The following is a 23,946-nucleotide window of genomic DNA, read 5'->3' as shown; positions in this document are numbered from 1 at the left end:
GAAGAGCGCGCAGCTGAGCCGCTGCTGGCCTGACACTAACAGAATCACCTGAGCTCTGGGCTAGAGTTACCTGCAGTGTGCCTCGCCCTGGATTATTTTACCAGTCTCTCATTCTACAGTGAGAGAGAGCCGGCATTCATAATTTAAAAGGGCCCAGCTCATTCTGTGTAACCTCTGCCTTTCCCACGTCCCTCCCTCCCCCCCCTCCTACTATTCCCCCCCCCCCCCACACTCTCACAAACACAGGATGCTGCGCAGATCAGGCAGGAAGGACAGACAAGGAAAGGAACCGCCGGCTAAGCTCATGGAGAACGGTGTGGCCCAGGAGCCAAATGCTGGGGGCGCGACCACGGAGGCCCCGAGCCCCGTCGAAGCAGGAACAGGACCGGCACCCACCCGTGCTACCCCGGCACAGCCACGTGTCCGCCCCCGGCTCATCTTCCACACCCAGCTGGCCCATGGTAGCCCTACCGGCAAAATTGAGGGCTTCACCAACGTGAAGGAGCTGTATGCCAAAATTGCAGAGGTCTTCGCCATCTCGCCCACTGAGGTGAGTGCGTACTTGAGAAAGTTTTGGTATTTGTGTATAGTGCGCACGGCAAACTGAAGTAGCTCTGTACTCTTGGGAGACTGCAGAGTGTCTACTTTGTTTCTTGTGAAAAGGGCCCACTCGAGAGCAGTCACGCTGCAAGTCCTCCTTGGCAGTGCCAGCTTCATTCTCACACCGCTAACAAGCAAGCGTCACACGTGGAGATGGGCTTTATGCCCATTCATTTGCTCGGCCTCTCTGCTTAGACTACTGTAATGAGTGTTGGCTGCATATCAGCCGCGATGCAGGTTTTGTCAGAAATAGAATGGGAGAGGCACGTGCCCACAAAAAGACAGACCATGCAGCAGGGAGTAGAGCCAGGGCTGGCTACTGGCGCCGTATCAATACTTTTTACATAAGTAACGGTCCAGTGAGGAAGTTGCGGGTCTCTCGGCACCCTTTCCAGCAGGACACGCACTCATACCATAAAGCGTGCACATTCCTGTTACTATCCCGCGTCAGACTGTGGACTGGAAGTGCCTAGAAGCACAGTTCTAGTGGCAGTCGATGAGTCGATGCAATAGTGTAATGTTCTTAACTTCTGACATGTTCCTCTTTTCAAGCCCACGCGTTCTCTAGAAACTTCCAGGCGACGCGCTTCGCGAGGCAAGTTCGCCTTCTTTTGGCACGAGATCTACCTCTGCTCTCTGGCCCGTGTAACACAAAGATCAAAGATGAAGGCAGGTGTAGGGTTGTGTAGGGGGCAGGTGACGATGCAACCCCAGTATCTTCACCCAGAGATGGACTGGTAAGGGGGGGAGGCAAGGGGAAAATCCCTCCAGCCCCCAGTCTGGCTGCGATGTTGCTCCATGGCCCAGAGCTGAAAAATGCAATGCAATTTTATTATTTTTTTTATTTACTTGTCTATAATCAATCTAAAAAGACCAAATGGTTCGAAATCCACCGTGCCTCAAAGTAACCGAGTGCTGAAAGGCTGGCCCGGTTTTAAACTCAGCAGGGTTGTAAATGTGCCAAGGTGCCCCCCACCAGTGGGCCTCCACAGAGAAAGGGAGAAGGGCCTAGCCAGGCCGCAGGTGCATGTTCAAGCCACCCGCGACCCCGCCGGCGATGGTCGCATTTACAGGACAGTGAGCTCATTATAACAAGAGTTCGGAAGCACCCTGCATAGCACCCAATGTGTGGTGGTTATAGAAATGGTTGTGGTATTGCCTCTGCTACTCACTTTTGCGCAGAGGTATTACTTAGTAGTATACCACAACCTAAACAGGTCGACAGAGTTGGGCATTTTTTGGAATGAAATGTCCCTGGAGTGTCAGGCAGAGGCTGACTGGCAAATAAAGGTGCTGTACCGCCTACACGTGAGGCCGGGCAGTGGAAGAGGGTGAGTGAGAAGGAAGTGGGGACTGAGCAACCAAGGTAAGCAAGGGAAGAAGGGGTTGCGAGTTTGGTGATGGACGAGAACTGAGTTTAGTGTTAAGGGATGACGCAAAAGGGGAACGGAGGCCTGGAAGTTAATTCCGAGGAATGGGCGAAGGGGCATCGAGGATGTGGTGCAGGTGAAGGACATTGTAGGGACATAGGGTAAATGAGACGGAGGTGCACCCCGGAAAAGGCAGATCAGCAGACTGAGCGACTGCCGCTCTGATCTGTACCTGACCTGCGTGCCGGTGCACCCGATTGATGGACTGCCCTGGGCCCTTTCTTGTTCTAACGAAGTGATGCATACTTGCTTATGAAGATACGTTTCAGTAAAGACTTCTCTAATATTTGGTTAGGTTGCTCTTTCATGTGACGCAGTGCTTTGAAAGGGAGATTTATTGAAAAGTGTACTCGTTTAGCCCTTGAATAACAACTTTTCAGAAGGTGTTTTGTTGGTTCTAATATTGAAGATGAAATTGTAAAAGGTGTTGTCTTTCTTCTCTTTCTGTCTAATTTGGAAACTTCAGAACCACAGATCCCGGCCTCCGTAACTTCACACTTCAAGTGACCCTGAGTACATCACTTTTCATCACTATTTTCCGGTCTAACTCATATGAATGTGTAGTGTTACTCTATAGCCCGCAGGGGGAAAGGGTGCGGGTGTTTGCACCCGGTGGGTGTTCGCGCTTGGTGGTCTCCTGGAGAGGAGTTGCCTGTAAGATTCTCAGCGACTCTCAGCGGGTACCTGGGAGTGCCAGCATCTTGCTGGAGCCAGTTCTGTGGAGCCTTCGATACAGAAGAGCTGCCACTGGACCTGGAGTGGGGGATACACGAGCCCAGAGGTGGGGGACACTGTGTCACCTGTTATAAAACCACCCCACTGCTCATGGGCCCCAGTCCTGGAGTAATTGACCCAGCAGGATATAAGTGAGATTTCCTCGGGACCCAGAAGGGCTGGTGAATCTAAATGGAAGGACTAAACCCCATGCCAGTTTGGATCAGCAAACTATTCTTGAAGCTGTTACTGTGTCCATTCCACAACGGAAATCCTATTCATAAACAGAAAAAGAAACCCCCTAGTGGCTGCTCCACTGGCCACCAAACACAACCCAGAGCCCAGCTCAGCTCAGCCCAGCCCAGCTCAGCCCAGCCCAGCTCAGCTCAGCCCAGCTCAGCTCAGCCCAGCCCAGCCCAGCCCAGCTCAGCTCAGCTCAGCCCAGCCCAGCTCAGCCAGCCAGCGAATGATATAAGATCCTTTGGCGATGTCCATCTTCTCATCACGGAAATCAATACATTTCTGTGCTCGTTTTGCTCTTTAACCACTCTAATCACTCTAACCACTTCAAGCCCACAGGGAGTGGGGCCCGAACCACAAGTTCCTGCTGAGTTTGTCGATCCTGGAAACTGGGAAAACTGTTGAAACTGTTGGTGCCACATGCCCCACTGCTGTACTGAAGACGAAGGGGCAGTGCCCTTGCAGGCCGTCATTGATGACCACCCGGCTCCTTTGCAGGGGGAAATATTGCCCCTGAACTCGATCCTGCAATGCCCACTTTCACAATTGTGCAACGCTCACAACTCTAGCCACTTCCAGACGACGTGACCCCTCGACCTCCTAGCGATCCTCCTACCCTTTGTAGTGTAACACCTGAGACACTTGCGACTCTTGCGACAAGGGACAATACAACGAAGCCCATGGCGCCTTTATCTGGAGTACCACCTCGTTTGGCAAAATTGATGGATTTAACCACATGGGTGCAGGGGTCCCCCAAAAGACTGTTGGGGGGCAAAGGACTGCCTGGGCCTGTGAATAGAGGTCTCATTGAAACTGACACTCTGGCATCATCAGTGGGGGTCCCTGGTGACCCATTGCTAGACCAAAGTCACTGTGGCCCTCCCCTGCTCTGTGAGCCAATACCGTTGAGTGTAGTCCATCGCCTAACGCCTGTCCTGTAGCTCCATTCTGGCTGAAATATCCCCTCTCAAGAACCTGGTCTTTCACCTTATTGAATTGGTTGGTGGGAGCTTATCCATGGAGAGGTACCCAACTGTCCCAGGGGCCAAAGGTGAGGCTAATGGAGGAGGGCACATGCACCAAGTGGACAAAGGTCGGTCAGTGCCTGAGAATAGCCCTGATAATCCTGAACTCCCTCACACCATCCAGAATGATAAGAGGCAAGACAGGGGGGATGCCAATGGGCATATGAATGGGCCAAAAATAACCACTCATCGTACATTAGGCCCGGCGGGTATGGGGGCATTGCCTAAACCAGTTCGAAATAATCAAGCCCGTAATAAGTCTAGCCATACTTCCTCCCAGCCCACATTGTTGTGCCCCCCCGACCCCCAACATAGCCGGGGTTCCCGGGATAACTATTACCTCGTGAAGGGCAACTACCCGGATGGCTCACCCATTTAGCAGATTAACTGCTAATAGAAGTAGCATGATGCCGTCACAGATAGGGGGAAGATTCTACCTTCACAGGGTTCCCAGGCTTGCCCTAAACCATCACAAACCCAGAGATGCCCTTTTAAATAAGTGCCTTTACTGATTCCGGGCGTTGATGGGCTGCACGCTTGCTAGGCGGGAGCACATCGCCTGCTGCATAAGGCTCTGCAGGAAGGGTGCCTATACGCATGACTATTAGAATTGAGTTTAAAGACCTCACCCTAGTTGAGGGCATACTGAATCTTAATACGTCGCCTGGACCCCTACCTACTTCTACAATAGTTCCTAGTCTCCTGCCTTGTGAAAGAACCCCCTATTGGCCTGTGCCCACGGGAGCAAATGCTGTACCACTGGGGCATTGGCCCTTAAGTAAGGCCACTTTTTTTAAGCCATCAAGGTTCATGGTCCACTGACAACCACCGGGTACTTCTGTGTTCTGATATAACCGCTGCTATGAAACTAACGATTACCAACAATTAACGACACCCAGTTCACCTCCAATTTGCAGCTGCCCTAATTTGTCTGTCTATTTATGGGACATGTGTCATTTCATATACTTGTATTTTTTCGGATGTTGTGTTTGCATACTTTCATGGCTTTTAGCCGAATGAAGTTATGATGATGTTATTCTATAAATAATGATACTATGAACCATTTATATAATGTGTACTGGTGAGTAGGCAGGACGCCAAGTCAGGGTCCTATGCTGTGGGTGGTGGTGGTGTGTAGGAAGAGTGCCAGGTTTGAGGATTGTGTTGTGGGGAGGCAGGAAGCCGTGCAAGCTCATGCTTGGCTCTTAATGCGAGCTATGCCTCGGCTCTACCATTGAATCCTCTAGCTTCCCCACCTCTTTACATTGCTTTATAACTAAAGATTGGATGGGACGAGAGGAGATGTAGCCTTCTGTCAAATTACAAACTGAAACACAAGGAAACCTGCGCTCAAACTCCAGCTTTCCCATTTCACTAAATGTTATTATCCTGGTGAAATCGTTTTACTATGTTTGGTATGTAGTGGAGGCTACCTGGGGCTTGGCGCTCTAAGAAACCACACCATAACTGAAAGATATGTTGCATAAAAGAGACGTAATGTCAATAATGTCTACTATATGTTCTTGAACATCTGTGGGTAGGGGAGAGACTTGTATTGAGTTTAGGTGTTCTGGAAGTTGGGGCTGCTGCATTGTGGGCTTCGGCCAGAAAATTGCACTTACCCCCCAGGCGGAAAGTTGCCAGCCTTCCCAGGCCTTCACCTCTGCGGCTCTAGGTCAATGACACAAGAAAAATAAGGGAGTCTAGAAACAAGGATAACATTGCTAGCCTAATTAGTACACATAAAAAAACGAGCTAAACCATGTGTAATCATACGAAAATAATACACACGTATTAAACAATTTATTAAAAACACAAGCTGACATACACAATTCTATTCTCCACAAAATCTTACGATGTACAGATATACAATAATCACGAACGTACAAATGAGCAAAACACTTAATTAGATAGTGCCCCTGGTGAATGTCAATTATTTATTAGCCATTAGAATTGAAACATTCACATGCACGGACCACATATGGTCTAATGAAGTACCATATACGAAAATAAAGAAATATGTATGGTTCAAATAAAAATATATATAATTACAATGTGTTAACTTTATAGAATGGAATTTTTTTTATTGTAAAGTGTCTTGTCCTTTTGTTCATTTGTGCATTTGTGATTATTGTACAAGTGTAAATAATGGATTTTTGATTTTGCAGCTAACAAAGCATATTCATGCCTCTATGTGATAATGCTGAGGTTAAGATGCCGGTGGTGGGCATTATTTTTATGAGAGCAGTGGTACTCTCCTGAAGTCTTCCTAGTCCTTCCTCCACCCACCATCACTTCCCCATGCTCCCTGAATGGGGGTTTGATGGAATGCCGCAGGTTGTTTTTACCGCTGACTTTCCAACTGCAGCAGCTCACCTAGTATGCATATGCACTATTATAATCCCTGGAATGTTCAGGTAGCGTTCCCATTGGGCAATCAGTGGGCTGTACAGACCAGCATAGCTCAAAGATTAGCTCATATAGTGCAAAGATTGTTAAGAATTTCTCATTCCAATGGTGCCGGCAGTGCAAAACATACCCATAGACAACTTTTATTCTCAATATACCTATATATACTTCATAATATGAAGAGTAACGCAGCTTACAATAGCACCATACTAGCTGTTCTATTCCTGTAAACCTACTTAAATGCCCTCACTGTGCTCAGGCCTTTAACCTGAGATGCTGGTCCTTTAACTCATGATACAGCCTTCGGACCAGGTCTATAATGCTTAATAATGTTATCTTTTCGAATTCACAGAAAGTCCCTCTAATCCAACAACCTGCCCTAATAACTGTTATGCAAGTAAAGTACATCCTCATTGCTCGCACAATGCACCTCTACCTTGAATGGCACGTCTCATCGTTATCCCAATACTGAAACAATGCACCCTTTTGCTGACTTGCATCCTGCAATGCACTTCCAACAATAAGACCACCACAGAGTTCTCACAATTCACCTCTAGCGAGACTTGAATTATATCCTTATATGCCAGCACTGAAGCAGCCCTCAAAGCGCATCTCTTTCCTGATCTGCTGTGTGTTTTGTATGCCAGTATGGAAATATCCACCTCGTTGTTTCAAAGCGCTTTTGTTTGTTTGTTTGTTTGTTTATTGATAACCCTTAGGTTGCTGGGCGCACAGCATAACAAGAATATTTAAAGCTTAGTTACAGGCATAGAAGGGTATAGAGAGTACTTCGAGGCTTAGTTACAAATGTCGAGAGGTACAGGTAGGCATCATACACGTAAACATACAACTGCGATCATTGGTCTTAATGATCGTTACGGCATAACCAGGTGAGGGTGTTGCGTCTGAAACTGTAATAGGACTGATCCCTTCTGAGCTCAACTGGTAGTGCATTCCAATGCTGGGCCGCTTTTACTGGTCTATTTTATTATTTACTATTTTACAATTTTACTATTTTATATTACTATTTTACTATTCTAATATGCAGTTTGCTCTGATATCTGAGTAGTGGGCTTTTGAATTGCACCTTTCTCTCAGTACTGGACATTCCACAAAGCTCCCACGATGCACTTCTATGCTGGTCTGCACAATTGCCACAGTAGTGAGACATACACAGGGCTCTCACAATGCATCTTTGTCCTGGCTCGCATTGTGCACTGCTATCTCAGTGCTATGCCAGTCACAGCACTCACAGTTCTGGGGCCATTTTAATCTGCAGTTGTAGCACATCCCCCTTCTAGCTCAGAGAGTACGCACCCACTGCAGAGAGCTGTGGAACCAAAAGGTGCACCTGTTCAAATCCTTCGTGGGCTGACCTGGCGTTTTATCTGCCCGAAGTTGATCAAAAAGAGTATTATTACGCTACCTGGGTAATATTCACACTTGTTATTACTCATTTTACATCTGCTGTGCAAATTCTGTCTAAGCCGTCTGTGTACGTCACGTATTTATATAAATCACTGTACCCAGAGTGGGGGGAATAAGTTCTTCAGCTAACCTTAGAACTGCATGCTGTATGCAAAGGGTATTTTCGATACGCTGGTGATATAGCTAAGTGAGTTAATCACATACTAGACAGATATAACTCTCTGCCTCCTTCAGCTTATATATTGTCTGTCTAGTCTGAGCCTTCTATGTGGGCTCTGAGGCCTGCTTCGGGCATGTAGCGCGTTATAAATATTTAAATAAATAAATAAATATGTATGTACTGTGGGCCAAAGGTGACAATCCAACTAGGATAGCTTGGTGGGATAATGTACTTGCAACAAAAATCCATGTAGATGTTAAACACCATAGTTAATAGGAACAAGCCCTGGAGAACGCCACACCGCATGGGCACGAGGTGCAACCTGGCCGGTCCGTACTTGAACAAACTGAAAATGCCAAAGAAGGAGAACCATGCCAGGCGGGGATGTTCAGAGCCATACAGAATGTTGAGATGTCGATGAGAACATCACGGTTGACCAAATGACACACTTCTGAGAGATGAAGGATCTGGTGGAATCCAGTACGCGCAGTGCATTATCCACCACCTGAAAGGTGGCTGTCTCAGTGCTACACCAAGGCCAAAAACCAGATGGGTTTGGATGACACAAAAAAGACTGAGCTTGGATGATTGAAGGGATCATTGAAATGATGCACACTTTTCCAGAATATTACCCACACAGGGGAAAGCAGCCACAGGGGGATACTTTGCATGATCTGGGGGGTCAAGGCCCAGGTTTGGATCATACTGGAAGAGCCTGGCCACACCTAGTGCATCAGGAAATGTCCCCTGAGAGAAATACGCATTAACCAAGGGAAGCCAGAGACAGAAAATAGAAGGGATGAAATTAATGAGGTAGCCATGAGGATGGGACTCTATATGAGATGCACCATTCATGCACTCACGAGACTTAGCACAGCCCCTTCAGAGAGAGCAGAAGAAAAGTCCCAAATAACGACAGAGTGGGGAGTAACACGGGTAATGGGGGCATTAGAGTTAGACATTTGAATATTTTCAGCAATGTAAGCAACATTTAAACAGATTGTCCTGTTCAATGGGAAAAGGAGTAGTGGAAGGGTAGGGATCAACACACTTCTAAACCACTTTAAATATCAGGCGAGCGCGATTTATTGCTTTACATTTTGGAGACAGGAAATGGGCTGATTTTGCATCAATAATATGTGGCTTATTCTGATGAATTTCCATCTGCCTGGTGGAATTTCCCCGATTATTCAAAACTTTAGGAGCTCTAGTAATGAATGATGCCATGAAAGTCGGATCTGCTAAACAATCTCACTTTCAAACAGTGTACTATGTTTTACAAACTGGTGTTTGTGGGTTTGCACCCAGATTGGCCTCACAGCCTTTGGGGGCAATATTGAACTAAGACCCTGCATGCCAACTGCAATGGGGCTTCACTTTTATAAAGTGCCAAGCCGATTTGTTTGCTACAAAGTGTAAACTCGATTTTGGTTGCCAAAGTTGTCAAATGTTCCGCAATTTAGAGGTAACATTCATTACTACGTCAGTACGATGCGTTCCAAAGGATTTCTAAATGGCATGTATTGAACTCAATTTATTCACATTTTCACTTTTCCTTTTCTTGCATTTTTTATTTGCATGTTTCCCATAGCATCTTATCTATACTCCACCCTCTTCTCAACTATATAAACGGACTTTGCTTCTATCTACCACTTCTGCATGCTCTATCATACTCCTCCTACCTCTCAAACAGGAAAAGCGCTTTTAAGTAATAACCGAGGGCAGGAGGCACTATACAGATGCAAGATAACATAACATAATAAAAACAGAAATCCCTTTGAAAGTGAACAAACAGTTTTAAATGTATATAACTGTATAGACCCAGAGGTCTGATGGCAGATTAATATGTAAATATGAGCCATGTTTGGATTTGACATGGTTACTGCTGGGGTTACACAGTTATACAGCTACATTCAATTTGTCATATTATTGTTATCTTGGTGGACAGTGACTTATTCATGGCAGGGTCTGTTGTACATTCAGCTATCTGGGCTGGGTGTACCCAAAACAATGTTGGGTTCAGCCCAAAAACTATCTCTTTGATCTCCATGTGAAGGGTTGTCACCTTCATCCAGGGACCAGGACCACTCCATGGGAGTTCCACTCAGCACTGGTGCTTCAAAGATAGCACTGTCATTTCTATGGCCACCTCCCACCAGGGTACAGATTTCTGGAGTCATTTTTAAGTAGACAGGAGAGGAGTTAGAATAGCCCAGGAGTGAGCTTCATTCCAGGGGGTCTCACCGTCTTGGATTTTGTTATGGATCCCAAACTTCCTGTAATCCTCCCACTTCCCGCAGACCAGGCACTCTAGGTATGACATCAGTAAGCAAAGGACACTTGTTACATCAGCCAGGATTGGACCCTTAACAATAGGTGTACTGCAGATCAATTACTGTAGCATTTCAACTACAAAAGGAGGGGAGATCCTCCTCTTAGTGTATCCATCTTTGGACTACTGAAGCATTCACATATTTATTTATTTTTGCATTTGTTGCAGCGCACTGAATCCTTAGGTATCTAGGCGCTCGTTACACTAGGTGAAAGTATATACATGAAAAGTACAGTGGAGGGGGAAGGAAATGGGAGATGGGTATCAGATGGTATCAACAAACATAGGTACCAGTGGGTACTAGTAAAGGTGAAGGTATGTCTGTTTGGGAGAGTTGCAGGAGCGCAGTGTCTTGGCTCAGGGAGCTTTATGTGAAGAGTCAGGTTTTCAGGGTTGTTCTGAAGGTCCAGTGGCAGGGATCCTTTCTCAGGGTGATGGGGAGATTGTTCTAGAGCTTTGCAGCAATGACTGGAAATCTCGATCCTCCTGCAGTCTTTCGAGTGAAGTTAGGCACTCTGAGGAAGTCTCAGTTTGTGGATCTTTGTGGGTGAGGTGGAACCTATAACCTGATAGGGAATACATTCTGATCCAAAGTTTGTTTCCAGAAAGGTGAAGACCAGAGAGTTATAAGCAAAAGGCAAGTTCGTGTCCCCAACCATCCCAGGGGCATATCTGGGGTGAAACTGTTGTGTAGACCAAAGCTTTACCTGCTGCCTCAACACTGGAACCATGAACTTCCACACCGAGGGTACTAGCTTCTGCAGGTGCTCTCATGTAAACCTCCTGCTGTGGAAGTGCAGAACAATGACTACCTTTGCCCCTGGAGATCTTGGACAGGGCTTCCCAGCAACCCAGGAGTCAAGGAACAGCCCTGGATCCCACCTCAAACCACTTGTAAGCTAAACCGACTAGTACATCTCCTTCCTGTCCCAAGCTGTCTCGTGCCCTGTGCTGTTGCTGCTTGTACCACTTGTTCGACCCAGTCGACCAGCTCGCCAACCTGATGATTGAATAACTGCCTCAGAAAGCTCCTAGAAGTCTGGCTCAAAACTGACTTTGAAGGGTCCTGTCTCCCTGGCATATCTTAAAGGAGCTTAGTGGCTTGTTAGATCTCACGCTCTATATTTAAAAATACATCTTCAATGAACTTGACATTTTGCTGCAGAAATTCCTGATTGTCTGCTCCCTGTATTCAAGCCCACGTGCCTATTTATTCCAAAGTCTGCCTTCTCAGTGTTTTCCCTTACAGGGGTTGGTCATTAGTGCTTTTACAGGCGTATTTCTCGTTTTATTAATGTTTTGTATTTTTATTGAAACTTAAGTGGACTATTTCATTGTGGTGTGTCTCTGTGCTAGCTCAGACCCTTTCTGAGGAGTATAGGAGTGCCCTTGGCCTGCACTACCATAAGAGGTGATCGAGGTATACCATTCATATTGTGCCTTGTTTCACCTTTATGATTGGGATAACTGCTGGTCTAGTAGTAGTGTGGGGCTGAGTAGATGCTTTAGTCTCTACTCCTCTCTATAATTCTGCAGAGCAGAAGTCGTTTTGTCACACTTATAAATAGCACAGAGATGATGACGTTTATAAATAGACTTGGGAGTTGGCAATTTGCGCCATTGTTTTTCATTACGATGGATGGATTGCTTCTCCATCCTAAGTTGGGGTGAGTGCCAAGGAGCAGAAGAACAGATTTTAATGCTTACTGACTGTAAAGCGGCGAGAGAGCTAGTAATGTGAGAAACTAAAGCCTTATATTCTGTAGCTAGAGAATTGACAATAATAGGAGAAAAGTCAAAATAATTACAAGAAGAAGAAAAAGGCATGAAAAAACCTTTTTAAAAGAAAAAGCTATTAAAGTTTGAGCAGAAGATGAAGTTGTAGAAAAATAAATGGGTAATAAAAAAGTGGAAGGAACAGCAACATTATCATCCCAATATAGGAGTATTGGGAACTCACAAAAAAATCTGGTGTCATCTGAAAGTAGAAGATGCAAAAAGTTCCGTAGCAGATGGGTAGCGGGTGACTGCAATTCATTTTTATTTTTATTTTTCATGCATTTTTATTTTTAATGACGATTTAGACCAGTTAGAAGTACAGGGAGTTATCAATGCTCTTCCAGCGAATAGTACAGTCGCTCCAGGAAATGTGCTAGAGGGAGTCACCGTTTAAACTGCTAATAGGTTTTTAAAAAGCCTCAACAGGTTCTAGTTACAGATGGAGGAACATACAATAAATAAAAATGCAAAAAACCGCAGGAGTTAACTACAGAGAAAAAGACCTCCACGATCTGAAAGAATTGAGTCTAATAAACGGGTGTTCCAAGAGATCTGCACAGAAGTTAATGTGCCTACTGCAGAGGTCTGGGTGCAGTATCCAGTATCCAGTTGCTACATTTAAATTTCAGTAAAGTAACTCAGTTGGGAATGTGTCTGCTGCAAGGCTCTTTGGATCGCAGGCTAGAAACCCAGCAGGGGCAGCTCAAATGAGTACCGTCGAAGGAGTTAAGGCACCTCTAACAACAGGATTTGGATAACACAGCTTTGAGTGCATTATGCAACTGTAAATTAGCCGCATTATTTTTATCCAAAATTCCTTTCCAACTTTCTCAAATCAGGCGACTGTAGGTATTGCACATGAACCCCTCTCCGCAACAGCTGAAAACCTGCCTTCCAGCATTAAAGAGTTAAACAGATCGACATTGTGGGGTAGTTAAGGGGCACATGATTCAATTCATAACTAAAACAATTGATTTTTAAGTGCAGAAAGAAATAAATCATAAAACGTTTCATCTATTGGTCTGTAAATCAGGATGGTCTCTCTGAAGGACAGTAGAGAAATATGAACAAATGCATGCAACTCTTATTGTATTTCCCCTGCTCCCATGACCCCCATTGTCTATCATAAAGTCACACTTTATCTATCTATAAATATATAAAAGAAGAAGTCTTGACTGACTGACTCATCAAAGCTCAGCTCAAACCATTTAACCTAGGAACGTGAAATTTGGACGGTACATTGTTTTCATAACGTAGGCACCCACTAAGGAAGGATTTCTGGGAATTCCCTCCCTAAGGCGGTGAAAATGTGGGTGGGGGTGAATAATTTTATGACTGACTGACTCATCAGCGATGCCTAGCTCAAACCGCTTAACATAGGAACGTGAAATTTGGAAGGTACATTGTTTGCATGATATAGGCACCCGCTAAGGAAGGGTGTGGGAAATTCTGTCCCGAAAGGGACTAGAGGTGAGCAGGGGTGATTTTATTATAAGGGTACTTATAACTCAAAAATCGAAGATGTTACAAACATGAAAATTGGTATTTAGAGTCTTCTTCAAAAATAGAGAAAGACGTGTTTTACAATTTTCTGAAATTCCAGTTAAGGCAGATGGAAGATTTTAAATCTTCATTATAAAGTAAGTTTATGTGCCAAATGTCTTGCTCCTGACGTAAGTAGTTCTCAAGATATAGATATCACTAAATATAATACTCTTTTTTCACATCCGACAGTTGAGTCATAATATATAACTACAATTTAATATTATACTATTATAATTTAATATTACAGTAATTGTAATATTCCCCTTAAAGGTTTGTATTGCCATGACCATCAACAAATCTCATGGGCAGACTTTACAGGTAGCTGGGATTCTCGCATGGGCAGTTTTACGTGGCCTGTTCCAGAGTGAGCTCACCTAACTCTCTGGTAATCCTAGCACCTGAAGAGAGAACCCCTAATGTAGTTTACGGAGAAGTACTCAAATCGTTTTTTTTTGTAGGTTGCAGATGCCAAATAAGTAATTTTCATTTTTTTGTGTGTCTCATTGCCTGTTTGTAATTAGAACATTAAACATTTCTGGATGCACATCAATGGAACAACTATCTTTGTTTTGTAGCTGATATGCCCCGACTAACGTCTGCAATAAACATTGCTTATTACGTGAAGACATCAACCTGTAAATTATATTTCGTACAGTTTGAACAAAAACTCATTTGTCTTTAAAAACAATTGTACCAAATCCCAAAATCCATGCGAGCAAAACCGCAGCAACAACTATTACTGTTTATTTGTGACTTCTCCCCTACCAACAACAGGAAGGAAAATTGTAGCATCACAAAAGTATGCGTCCTTGAGCAGTGATTAAGTTGCAATACATGTAATTACTCCTACTGTGCAGAACTTCCCTGCTGGAGCCAGATGAAAATGTTCGGGGACGGGTGATAAAAAAAGTCCCACTTCAAATGTAGACGGGGACATGTTCCACTCAATGCCTCCCCATATGTTGATCTTAAATGTGTGTTGCAGGGCCGACCCTAGAGTTTGCAGGGCCCTGGGCGGCAAAAGGTTTCCGAGCACCATTGATTTGAATATATAGTGACATCATAGAAAATAAAGTCACAGAATGAGTCTTTGATATTTGAGCGGATCTTGGGAAATTGCAAGGAGTAAACCAAGGGACAAACTCTGATGTACAATATATGATTGGTCAATGCTACTATATAAGCGGCAATATCATAAGTGAGGCTTTTTTTGCAGTAGTGAACAGTGTGAGCTGAACCATTTGTAGGAACTTCTTACTTTGATAGATAAGGCATAGTGAGATAAAATGATTTGCCCGTGACCACATACTTTAAGGATTTGAGGCCACTCTGCAACTCAGGCACTTGAAAACATCTCCCCAGCTGCAGTTGGTAGAAATAGAGTAGTCCACAGGTCCTTGTGCAAATTTGGATTGAAAACACCATCTGATTTTGGAATGCAGAGGACAAAAATTGTGATTGTGTTTTACTAACTTAAGTTAATTATTTTTACAGTGGTTTCATGATTGCTTTTATTTAATGGTGTATATATTTGGCCATATTGTCCAAGCTAGCGATAATCTTTCAATTTAGAAACTATAAATGAGGATTATTTGACTGTCAAAAGAAGTGAATCTCCAACAATGTTTTGTTTGTTAAACAGAAGTTGACCTACATATCCAAAGAATTTCTCCCGCTGTGATCTCAGGCTCCAAGAACGTCATGGCAGGGTTTTGGCCTGGGGAAGACAGTGCAAAGTGACTCTACTGAAGGACTATCTCATAGTGTGATCGAAACAGAGCCTATTTTCCAGGGAGGCGTGGATGTAGTGAGAGTAAATAATTTCACAGGTCTGCAAATGTTAACGAAATCAGCACCGGCTGGACCAGGGAAAACAACCTCTGGCCCATATCCCTGGATCTGGCAAATCATTATGATCCACTTGCCCCTCCTCCTTTCGCCTCATTGCCAAAATTGGCTTTCAAAAGTACTCTTTTTAATAGAGATGACCTGAAAAGTATCCACAGCATAATAAGCCACTCTGAAAAATATTTAAATCCTTAGAGAAATTCTGTAAGCAAAAAGTGTACAATTGTAGCATTACTGTCCCCCTTCTTGAATGTAAGACTACGAATACAAAATTCAGCACAGCATGGTGCTAAAATGATTTCATGTAGGTTATGTAAATGTACTTTTAAGACTTAAAGACTCACACTTTAGGACTTATCCGCCACCTCCTTTTGCAGAAACATGATCCACCTACCAAGACTGGGCCGCATGCATGCTATCACAAAACATTCTTCCCATTTGTATCTTTCCCTCATGTGTTTGTAGCTACTACTGTAGCATCACTCAAGGCCACATCACATGAAGATGACATCCTCACTGCTTCCGTACTCAAGACCTTTCCAACTGAAGCACTCCTCCCTTACCTGTCAATTGTTAAGAACTCCCTAGCTCAAGGAACTCTCCCCCTGACTGACAAGATAGGACAAATCCTCATACTCCTCTTTAAAAAACAACACTGGACCCTCACAGCCTCACAAATTACTGCCCCATCACCCTTCTTCCCTTTCCTAGTAAGATCCTAGAGAAAGCCGTTGCCACACAACACCTCCAGCCATGGTCGGACTGGGACAAGAAATAGGCCCGGACTCCCAAAAAATAAGAGGCCCACCATTCGCCTAAAAAAAGTGGCCCACCCCCTCGCCTCACGACCCTTGACCTCTGACGACATAAGCAGAAGTGATGTCATTTGACCCCACCCCAAAGAGACATCCCGGGAAGTGATGAAAACACGACCTTTCACCCCTTGACAAAACAGGAAGTGGCATCAAATTGCATTGTTCCTGAGTACACTACAAAAAATATGGTTATGATTTCACTAATGTGATATACATTTCATACAAGAATGGATCACCATATGTATCATTAATATCTGTGTGTATAGATCCATATTGTCAAATTACTGTGAATGCAATCAGACGTCCAAGGCCAAATGATAATGTTATTGTATAGCACTTACGCTTAAGCTCTTTTTTTTATAGAATAAATATACATACAATATCACCCAGCCTGTGTTGGTGCTCATTATCGACCTAAGAAGGATGAAAGGCTGAGATGGCCTTGCTGGGATTCGAACCTGCAGATCACACACACATCGCAGCAGCGAGCGCTCAACCTGCTGAGATATCATATAGGCTATAGTAAAATGAGCAATTATTCTGTAGTGGATACCATTAAACTGGTAACTGAGATTTAACAGCAGACCAGTTAAGTCCATCTGCAGGTCTGGTGCAAAGTTGGCCGCATGTCAAGCCTGCATGCATCTACTTTCAGGCTTCAGAGGTTGGCAAAATAGGGAAAGCAGCACACTCACAGGACATCCCATACTCTGAGCACTCGTTACCTCACACATGCAAACAAAAATCCTGAACAGCATGCCAGGGAGATGGGAAAGATAGACACATTACAACAAAGCATTCATTGTGGCACAATGAAGTCAATGGCCACTTGATGTGCTATGGTCAAATATTTCTTCACTGTACAGAAGCTGTTAGGCACAAGGATTTTGTCAAGTGACCGAGGACACCGAGATGGAATGTCTTGTGATGATCGTAACAAAGAAAACAGCCGGAAAAAAACATGCTATTACTGCAACTTGCGAAAGGCAAAATACATAGTCCAAAATGGATGCTTATTCTACTCTAAAATTGGTTGTTTATCACTAATATCATTATTACATATTTATCACTAATACAACATCACAGCAACTCCAGGGGGCACCGTGCCCCCTGGAGTGGCGGCACGGTGATAGCGGCCGGCCCGGCCGCAGCCCCGGCCCCTCAACTTTGCATGCTGCAGCAGCATGTGAATAATGCATGCATCATAATTTATGATGCACACATCATGCATGCAAATCAATCATCAAAGCAAGGTAACCTGTGTTACCTTGCTTTGATGAATTATGCCGTTGCAGGTATTTCTTTTTCTCAAAAATATATATATATTTTTCAAAAAGAGCATTTTTCAAAAAACAAAAACTAATTCTCCAAACCGGCCCCCACTCCCCAGGGACAATTTCGGCCCGGCCACGGGTCAAAAGGCAGAGGGGCCAATACAATGCTGCCTACAGCACATCAAAGCCAGCACCTCCTTCAGTTCTATCAATATGGATTCAGACCCAGATGCAGCACAGAAGCAGCTGCCATCAAGGTGAACGATGATACCCTTAAAATCCTGGTTGATCGACAGACTTGCCTCCTGGTTCTGCTTGACCTCTCAGCTGCTTTTGACACAGTAGACCACCAGAGACCCACTGATAATCTGGATGTCAAGTGCTTATCTGACGCTCAAGCCCTCAAGGATTCTCATGCTGACCAACAACACTGAATGCCCTAAAATGCAGGCTTGACTCTGCAATACATCTCAAGGACATTACACTCCAGATGACCACCTGTGCCAGTCTCTTGGGTGTGACATTGACAGACACCTCTCCTACAAATAGCAAGGAAGACACCTTTGGCTTGGTACCAGCTTTCTCACCTGTTGGAAATCAAGCCCTTTATCACAAAAAACAACCTCAAATCTACTCTCCAATCCTTGGTCCTCTCCCACCACTATGGTGACAGTGCCCTTTTGGAAGGCCTTTTGGGGATTACCCGGGCACCCCTCACATGCGTCCTACATGCTGCAGCAAGACTCATCAAAGGACTGCAAATTCAACCACATCACCCCCAACCCTCATTAAACTGTACTGGCTCCCGCAGCAGGTACGTATCATCTTAAAATCATACTGCACCATCTACCAGGATATCGCCCCGAATCCCCCAAGGAACATCACTGATCAACTCAGCATCTCCAGAGGCCTGTGACCCATCAGAAGAAAGGACATGCACCGACTTGAAATCTGCTGGTACAAGAAGGAAAGCACCAGAAGACAGGCCTTCTCTATCTAGACCCTAAGACTCTGGAGCCTCTTACCTGTCAACACCAGACTTGCCCCCTCGCTTCTACTTTTCACAAAGGCACGTAAGGCCCTCCTCTTCAAGGAAAAGCTCCTCCCTCACACCTAGGTCCACACCCTATCTGAGACTGGGTGATCTGCTCCCCATTGTTTACTCCCTTGGTTGCTTGTAGATCCCTTGCTGTAAACTTCCCACCATCCCCCTCCCGCTTCCCTGTTGTTAGCTGCCTGCTCCCCTGTACCTCTGCTTCCCTCACCATGTCCTTCCCCCTATGATTTATAAAGTGCTCTGTTGCTTCCAGAATCTATGTCCATTTTAATTCCTGCTTTCCCATTCTCTTATCTTTTTCACTTGCTCTCTTTTTTCCAGCAGAGTAAGGTCAGGACAGGGCCGTCACAAGGGTAGTTCGGGGGGGCAAAGTGCCCCGGGCCTCACGCTTACAGTGGGCCTCACGGCCCCCTCTCCTAAATAGAAGGCAGCACAGTCCACCCATGTCCATTGTTCACATGCGGGACTGTGCTGTCTTCTCTCTGCCCCTGAAATCATTTTGCTGTTTGTTGCGAAGCCATTTGGCTCCGCAACAAACAGCAAAATAATTGGAGACAGCAGGGCTCTGCTGCCTCCCATTATTCAGCTGACAACGTGGACATGCTGCCTAACAGGAAAGGACTCCTCTCCTGTCACTCAGTGTGTTCACGTTGCTCAGCGTGACCACGCTGACTGATAGGAGAGGAGTTCTCTGCTGTCAGACAGCATGTCCACGTGTTGAAGTGAGTGCCATCCGGTCCCCCGTGGCTGCGCGGGTGCTTTTGAAGGGTGCATGGAGGTAAGGTGTTTTTTTATTTTAATTTAAATGTGTTATATTCCGATTGGAGCTCCTTCTGTAAATCTTTCTTCTTCAAGAATGAATTTTTCTAATGTTTTCTGAGATTTTCTTTTTTCTTTTTCTCTTTCTCTATTTTTTAAAGGTTTGTAACAAACCAATAAAAAATATATATATATATATGTGTAGTATATATGTGTATGTATATGTGCATGAATGTGTGCTTCTATGTTGGTGTTTATGTTGGTGTCAATACTGTGTTTGGTTTTATGTTTGCGCGCATGCAAGGAGTTGTGTGACTGGTGGATGAATGCATGGGTGAAAGTGTTGTATGTGAGTGTGTGCGCCAGCCCTCTCCCCTAAATTTAGCAGACCTGCGGGCCACTTAATTAAGGGGTGGGGTCATGGCATCAGAGGTGCACCTAGGCAAAATTTTCGGGGGGCGACGGAGTGGGACTAACATTTGAAATGTTAGGAGGGACCCTAAATTCAGAGCCTGTGGGGGAGGGGCAAACCTACTTGTGAGGGCACATCTAATATCTTTCCACATCTTTCCTTATTCGAATGGGACTATTCTGATGAAGCTTCAATGTTACAAGCAGCTAACTCTCGCCCTCATTCCTGAACCGTCAGACTTAAGGACTGCTGTGAGAATGAGATATCTCATGTAACCACTTCCCTTCCAATCACTACCCTGGCATGCAAGTGCTAACCCCATATCACAATTTCAAATACCTAAAAATGTAAGTTTATGAATGCAGGTGCTAACAGCGAAATGTTTTATGCTAGTAATTTCAGGGCCTTTTAACAGCAAAGCCCAGGCCCCGTTTAATGCCTGTGTCTTGTTCCATCTGGCCACAGCTCTGTTGGTCAGCCCGGCAGGGGCTGGATGACAGTTTTGAAAGCGGATAGTGAGTGAGTCCAATGTGGGGGCCAATAAACCCCATTGTGCTGTCGGTCTCCCCACTGAGGGATGGCGTCTGGCTCTTTCAGCTTTTGCAGTTGAAATGGGCCCCAAAGCAGCTGCCCCCATGTTGGCAGTCTTATGACACAGACACACACTGATAATCTGCAGCTTTTTACCACCTCACTGTATTATTTTGACTTAATTATTGATTTAAGCACTGCACAGGTGCCTTAGCTTATTTTTCCAATCTGTAAGGCCTGGGGTGCCACACACACATCGCAAAGAAATGGGCCCCCACCAGCTCTTACACATCTTCAACCAGCCCTGCTCCCACTTCCCTACCAACACCCTGGGCCTAGCTAGGAAGCTGAATAGCTATTTCACCTTCCCTTTTGGTCACTAGTCGTACCTTTCACCCCAATTCAGAGGCTGTTTACTTTCATAATGCTATGCTAATCTCTGGAGAGGTGGGCCATCTAAAAGCTGAGATCAGAAGTTAAGACTTTGGCTTTATCAAAGTTAGTCTGTTGATATTGCATGGATAGGTATTTGATGCTTGCTGCCACTCCATAATGAGAGGTACGGGCTGGCGACACTTCGAGAGAGGCCTTCTGCCTCAAAGTGGGAGGGCTTCAGCCCTCCCTACCGAGGGGCTAGCTCCGCCCAAGTAGCCAGGTCGAGTCAACAAAACCCAACTTTTCAGGAGGGGGCTAGAGTCCGATCCGCTCAATGGTGTTGCACCCTACGTGCCTTTCACTGAAGTACTGTTAAAAACAAAAATTGGCAAAGCCAACAGTTTTGGTTTGTGCATAATTATTAGGGATTTGCCAGGCACTGCTATTAGATGCTCAGGTACTCAAACCAGTTTGCACCTGCTACCGTAAACGGCCAGTTAATACCAATACAGCAGTGCCTTTACCATGCCTACATGAGAGCCCACACTGTTAGGATTGCCAATGCTTGTTTTGCTTTACCCATGTTGCATAGGACTGTGCCTCAAGGTTAAAGCAAACATACTACTTGGCTAAATTGGCCCACATTGAATTTAGGCCAATCGAGCCAGTAATAACACTTATGGTGCACAGTTAGCCTGGACATCATTTCTGTGGAATGGCATGTTTACTGGCTGGGAAGGCGTACATGGTAATAATGGTATATATTGGTGCAGCCTGCAAGGACCACATGGGTATAACCAGCATGAATATATCTTTATACTAGCATATGTTGTGTGCAACAGCGGCATAGAATATATTGGAAAATGTTCCTATGCACGGTTGGTGACTTGCAACTATTGGTGTTTTCCATGTGCTTCCATACAAAACCAATTGAAAACTGTATGTATTTCTACCCAATTTTACAAAGAAAGTGCTGTAAAATGCATAATTGTAACCCAATGTTTCAAACATGTTCTTGGGAGTGAGAAACCCCCTCAAATAACCCCTGTTTGGTTTGGGCACCCTCACTGCGCTCTGCCGATCCTGCATAATTGGCACAACCATTTAGGCCTCTTCAGTTCAGAAATTCACCAGCCTCCACTGTACATCATCCATCTGTCACTGTGTATGATGTGTGTTTTAATGCGCACACAGGGGCAGGGTGCTCCTTAATGCTGGCGTCAGGCACCACATGCCGTCATGCCATCCTATATAGGTCTATGCCTATGATACAAAGGTTGGTCTGGCATAAAACCTTTCTTCAGTAGAGAAATCTAACTTTGCTGTGGTTGATTTGCAGTTGTAGTAATAAACCATATTTGGGTTCCACCATACCAACTCAAGGGGAGGTTTCTCGAGTCCCCTGTTTGTGAAGGTGCTGCCGCTGGCCAAGTGCGCAACATCAAAAGGGGGCCTCACGAAATGTTCTGCCCCGGGCCTCATCATATCTTGTGACAGCCCTGGGTCAGGAGACCCCTGGCGAGGAGGCCCAGTACTCCATTTCAAGGACAAGAATAGGTGCTGGAATACTAGAATGGTTGTAATTTGGCACGATATACGCGTATATTAACATAACATAACAAAATATATTACGTGAAAAGGTAAACTGGTTGTTTTTCACTTTTTGACAAAGCTGTGCTTTACATATGATGTGAGGAAAAGGCGACCTTCAACATAAATAATCATAGAATAAAATAAGGGAGATCATTTCTAACTTTGTGTTTGCGTGATATATTTGAATTGTCTTGAAAGGAGGCATAGATTTGGGTAGCTAATTGGTGCCAGGCTTGTGCTTTTAGAATACAAATGCAGAACAGAGGAGGTTTCTTTGTCAGTTTCTTCCACTGTCTCAAGAGCAGACAGGGGAGGGGCGCAGATGACGTCTAGCTGTGAACTGGGCAGAACAAGCCATGCTGTTGTTGAACAGTGGGAGGAGACTGAATGTGTCTGGCCTTCATCTCCACCGCCCCATTCCACTGATAAGTCAAACAATAATGATAATGATGCCGACGACCTGGATGATGATGATCAAGACACAAAGTATGAGCCATCAGAGAACAGACAGGAACATACATTACTGCTGGAAAACAGTTATACTGAGGACGAGGAGAAACGCACCATGGATACATATGACGTAGTACAAGTTCCATGCCCACCAATTAAAAGTCTTACTCTCATCGAGATACATACAGCCTGGCTTTCACAGATTAAAAAGTGTCAGCCAAAAAAAACGATATTCGGATAGATGATATCCATCAAAGTACAAACATCAATAACAGCAAATACATTGTCACTTTTAAATACAAAATAATAAGCAAAAATCACAAAATATCAGATAAAGATTACAACTTTAAAAAAAAAGTACTTATACAGTGGAATTCAATGGAAATCAATGTGGCTCTCAGTTTTAGAGCTTGTCGCAAATAGGACAGCAGTGTCCAAGCTACTAGTGTGTAATTGACTGATAATACAATAAAGCAAGACTGGTCTACATTGGGTAAAGTCCATTTGACGAAGAAGCCGTGTTATGGTTACCTTTGTTATCTCGCTATATATTGGGAAGAAAAATGCATCAGATCCTCCAGCACATCACTGTACAATAATCAGCTTGAGTCAATTGCACCTGGGGAAGGGTACTCAGCCAATCAGGTGGCTGGAATAGTGGGACGTTCTTTCCAGCGCGGTTGCCCGTGGTGGCACCATCTTGATTTGTGCTCCAGTCTCGACGCTCCTCTCATCTGCAGCTATCTCCATGGATTAAGTCCCTTTTCATATTGCGGTGGGCATCTTTTTTTATGGGAAATTGGGCACTTGCAATACGTGCACAACCCATCTCCTGTAAAACTAAATAAACTATTCACAACCCGGATGAACCTTGGGGTGTGAAGGGCTATCACTCCATTGCCTAGGATTGGGCTGGCGGGCCGTTACCGGCTTTGTCCACCCCCCCCCCTCCCCGACTCAGGAGTGATTGCCATATTCATAGTGCCAATGGTGGCTGGTGAATTTTTTAATTGAGGGGGCGTACATTTTTTCCACAAATATGCCAGCATAACCCAGCATAGTGAGAGAGCCTGAACCAACCAAAGTGTTTGAGGGGGGTTTGCCCCGAGACATTTCTTTTAATATTGTGTAAAATGGTGCATTATACAACACACTTTCTGTGAACAACTG

The 23,946-nt window shown here is 44.7% G+C and overlaps 1 protein-coding gene across 1 annotated transcript in view; it reads left to right on the top strand.

Moving 5' to 3' along the window:
• Positions 1-212: 212 nt before the first annotated feature.
• The window catches only part of GIPC3 (GIPC PDZ domain containing family member 3), a 353,263-nt gene continuing 329,529 nt past the window's right edge, over positions 213-23,946 (top strand). The window contains exon 1 of the mRNA XM_069649438.1: positions 213-550. Coding sequence (XP_069505539.1) covers positions 248-550 — 303 coding nt within the window. The 5' untranslated portion in view covers positions 213-247. The remainder of the gene's footprint in view (positions 551-23,946) is intronic.

This window comes from Ambystoma mexicanum, chromosome 1p, assembly GCF_040938575.1.
Source record: "Ambystoma mexicanum isolate Mex_15411 chromosome 1p, UKY_AmexF1_1, whole genome shotgun sequence".
Classification (NCBI taxonomy): Eukaryota; Metazoa; Chordata; class Amphibia; order Caudata; family Ambystomatidae; genus Ambystoma; species Ambystoma mexicanum.
The sequence above is the reverse complement of the archived record's forward strand: the minus strand, read 5'-3'. Positions and strand labels throughout refer to the sequence as shown.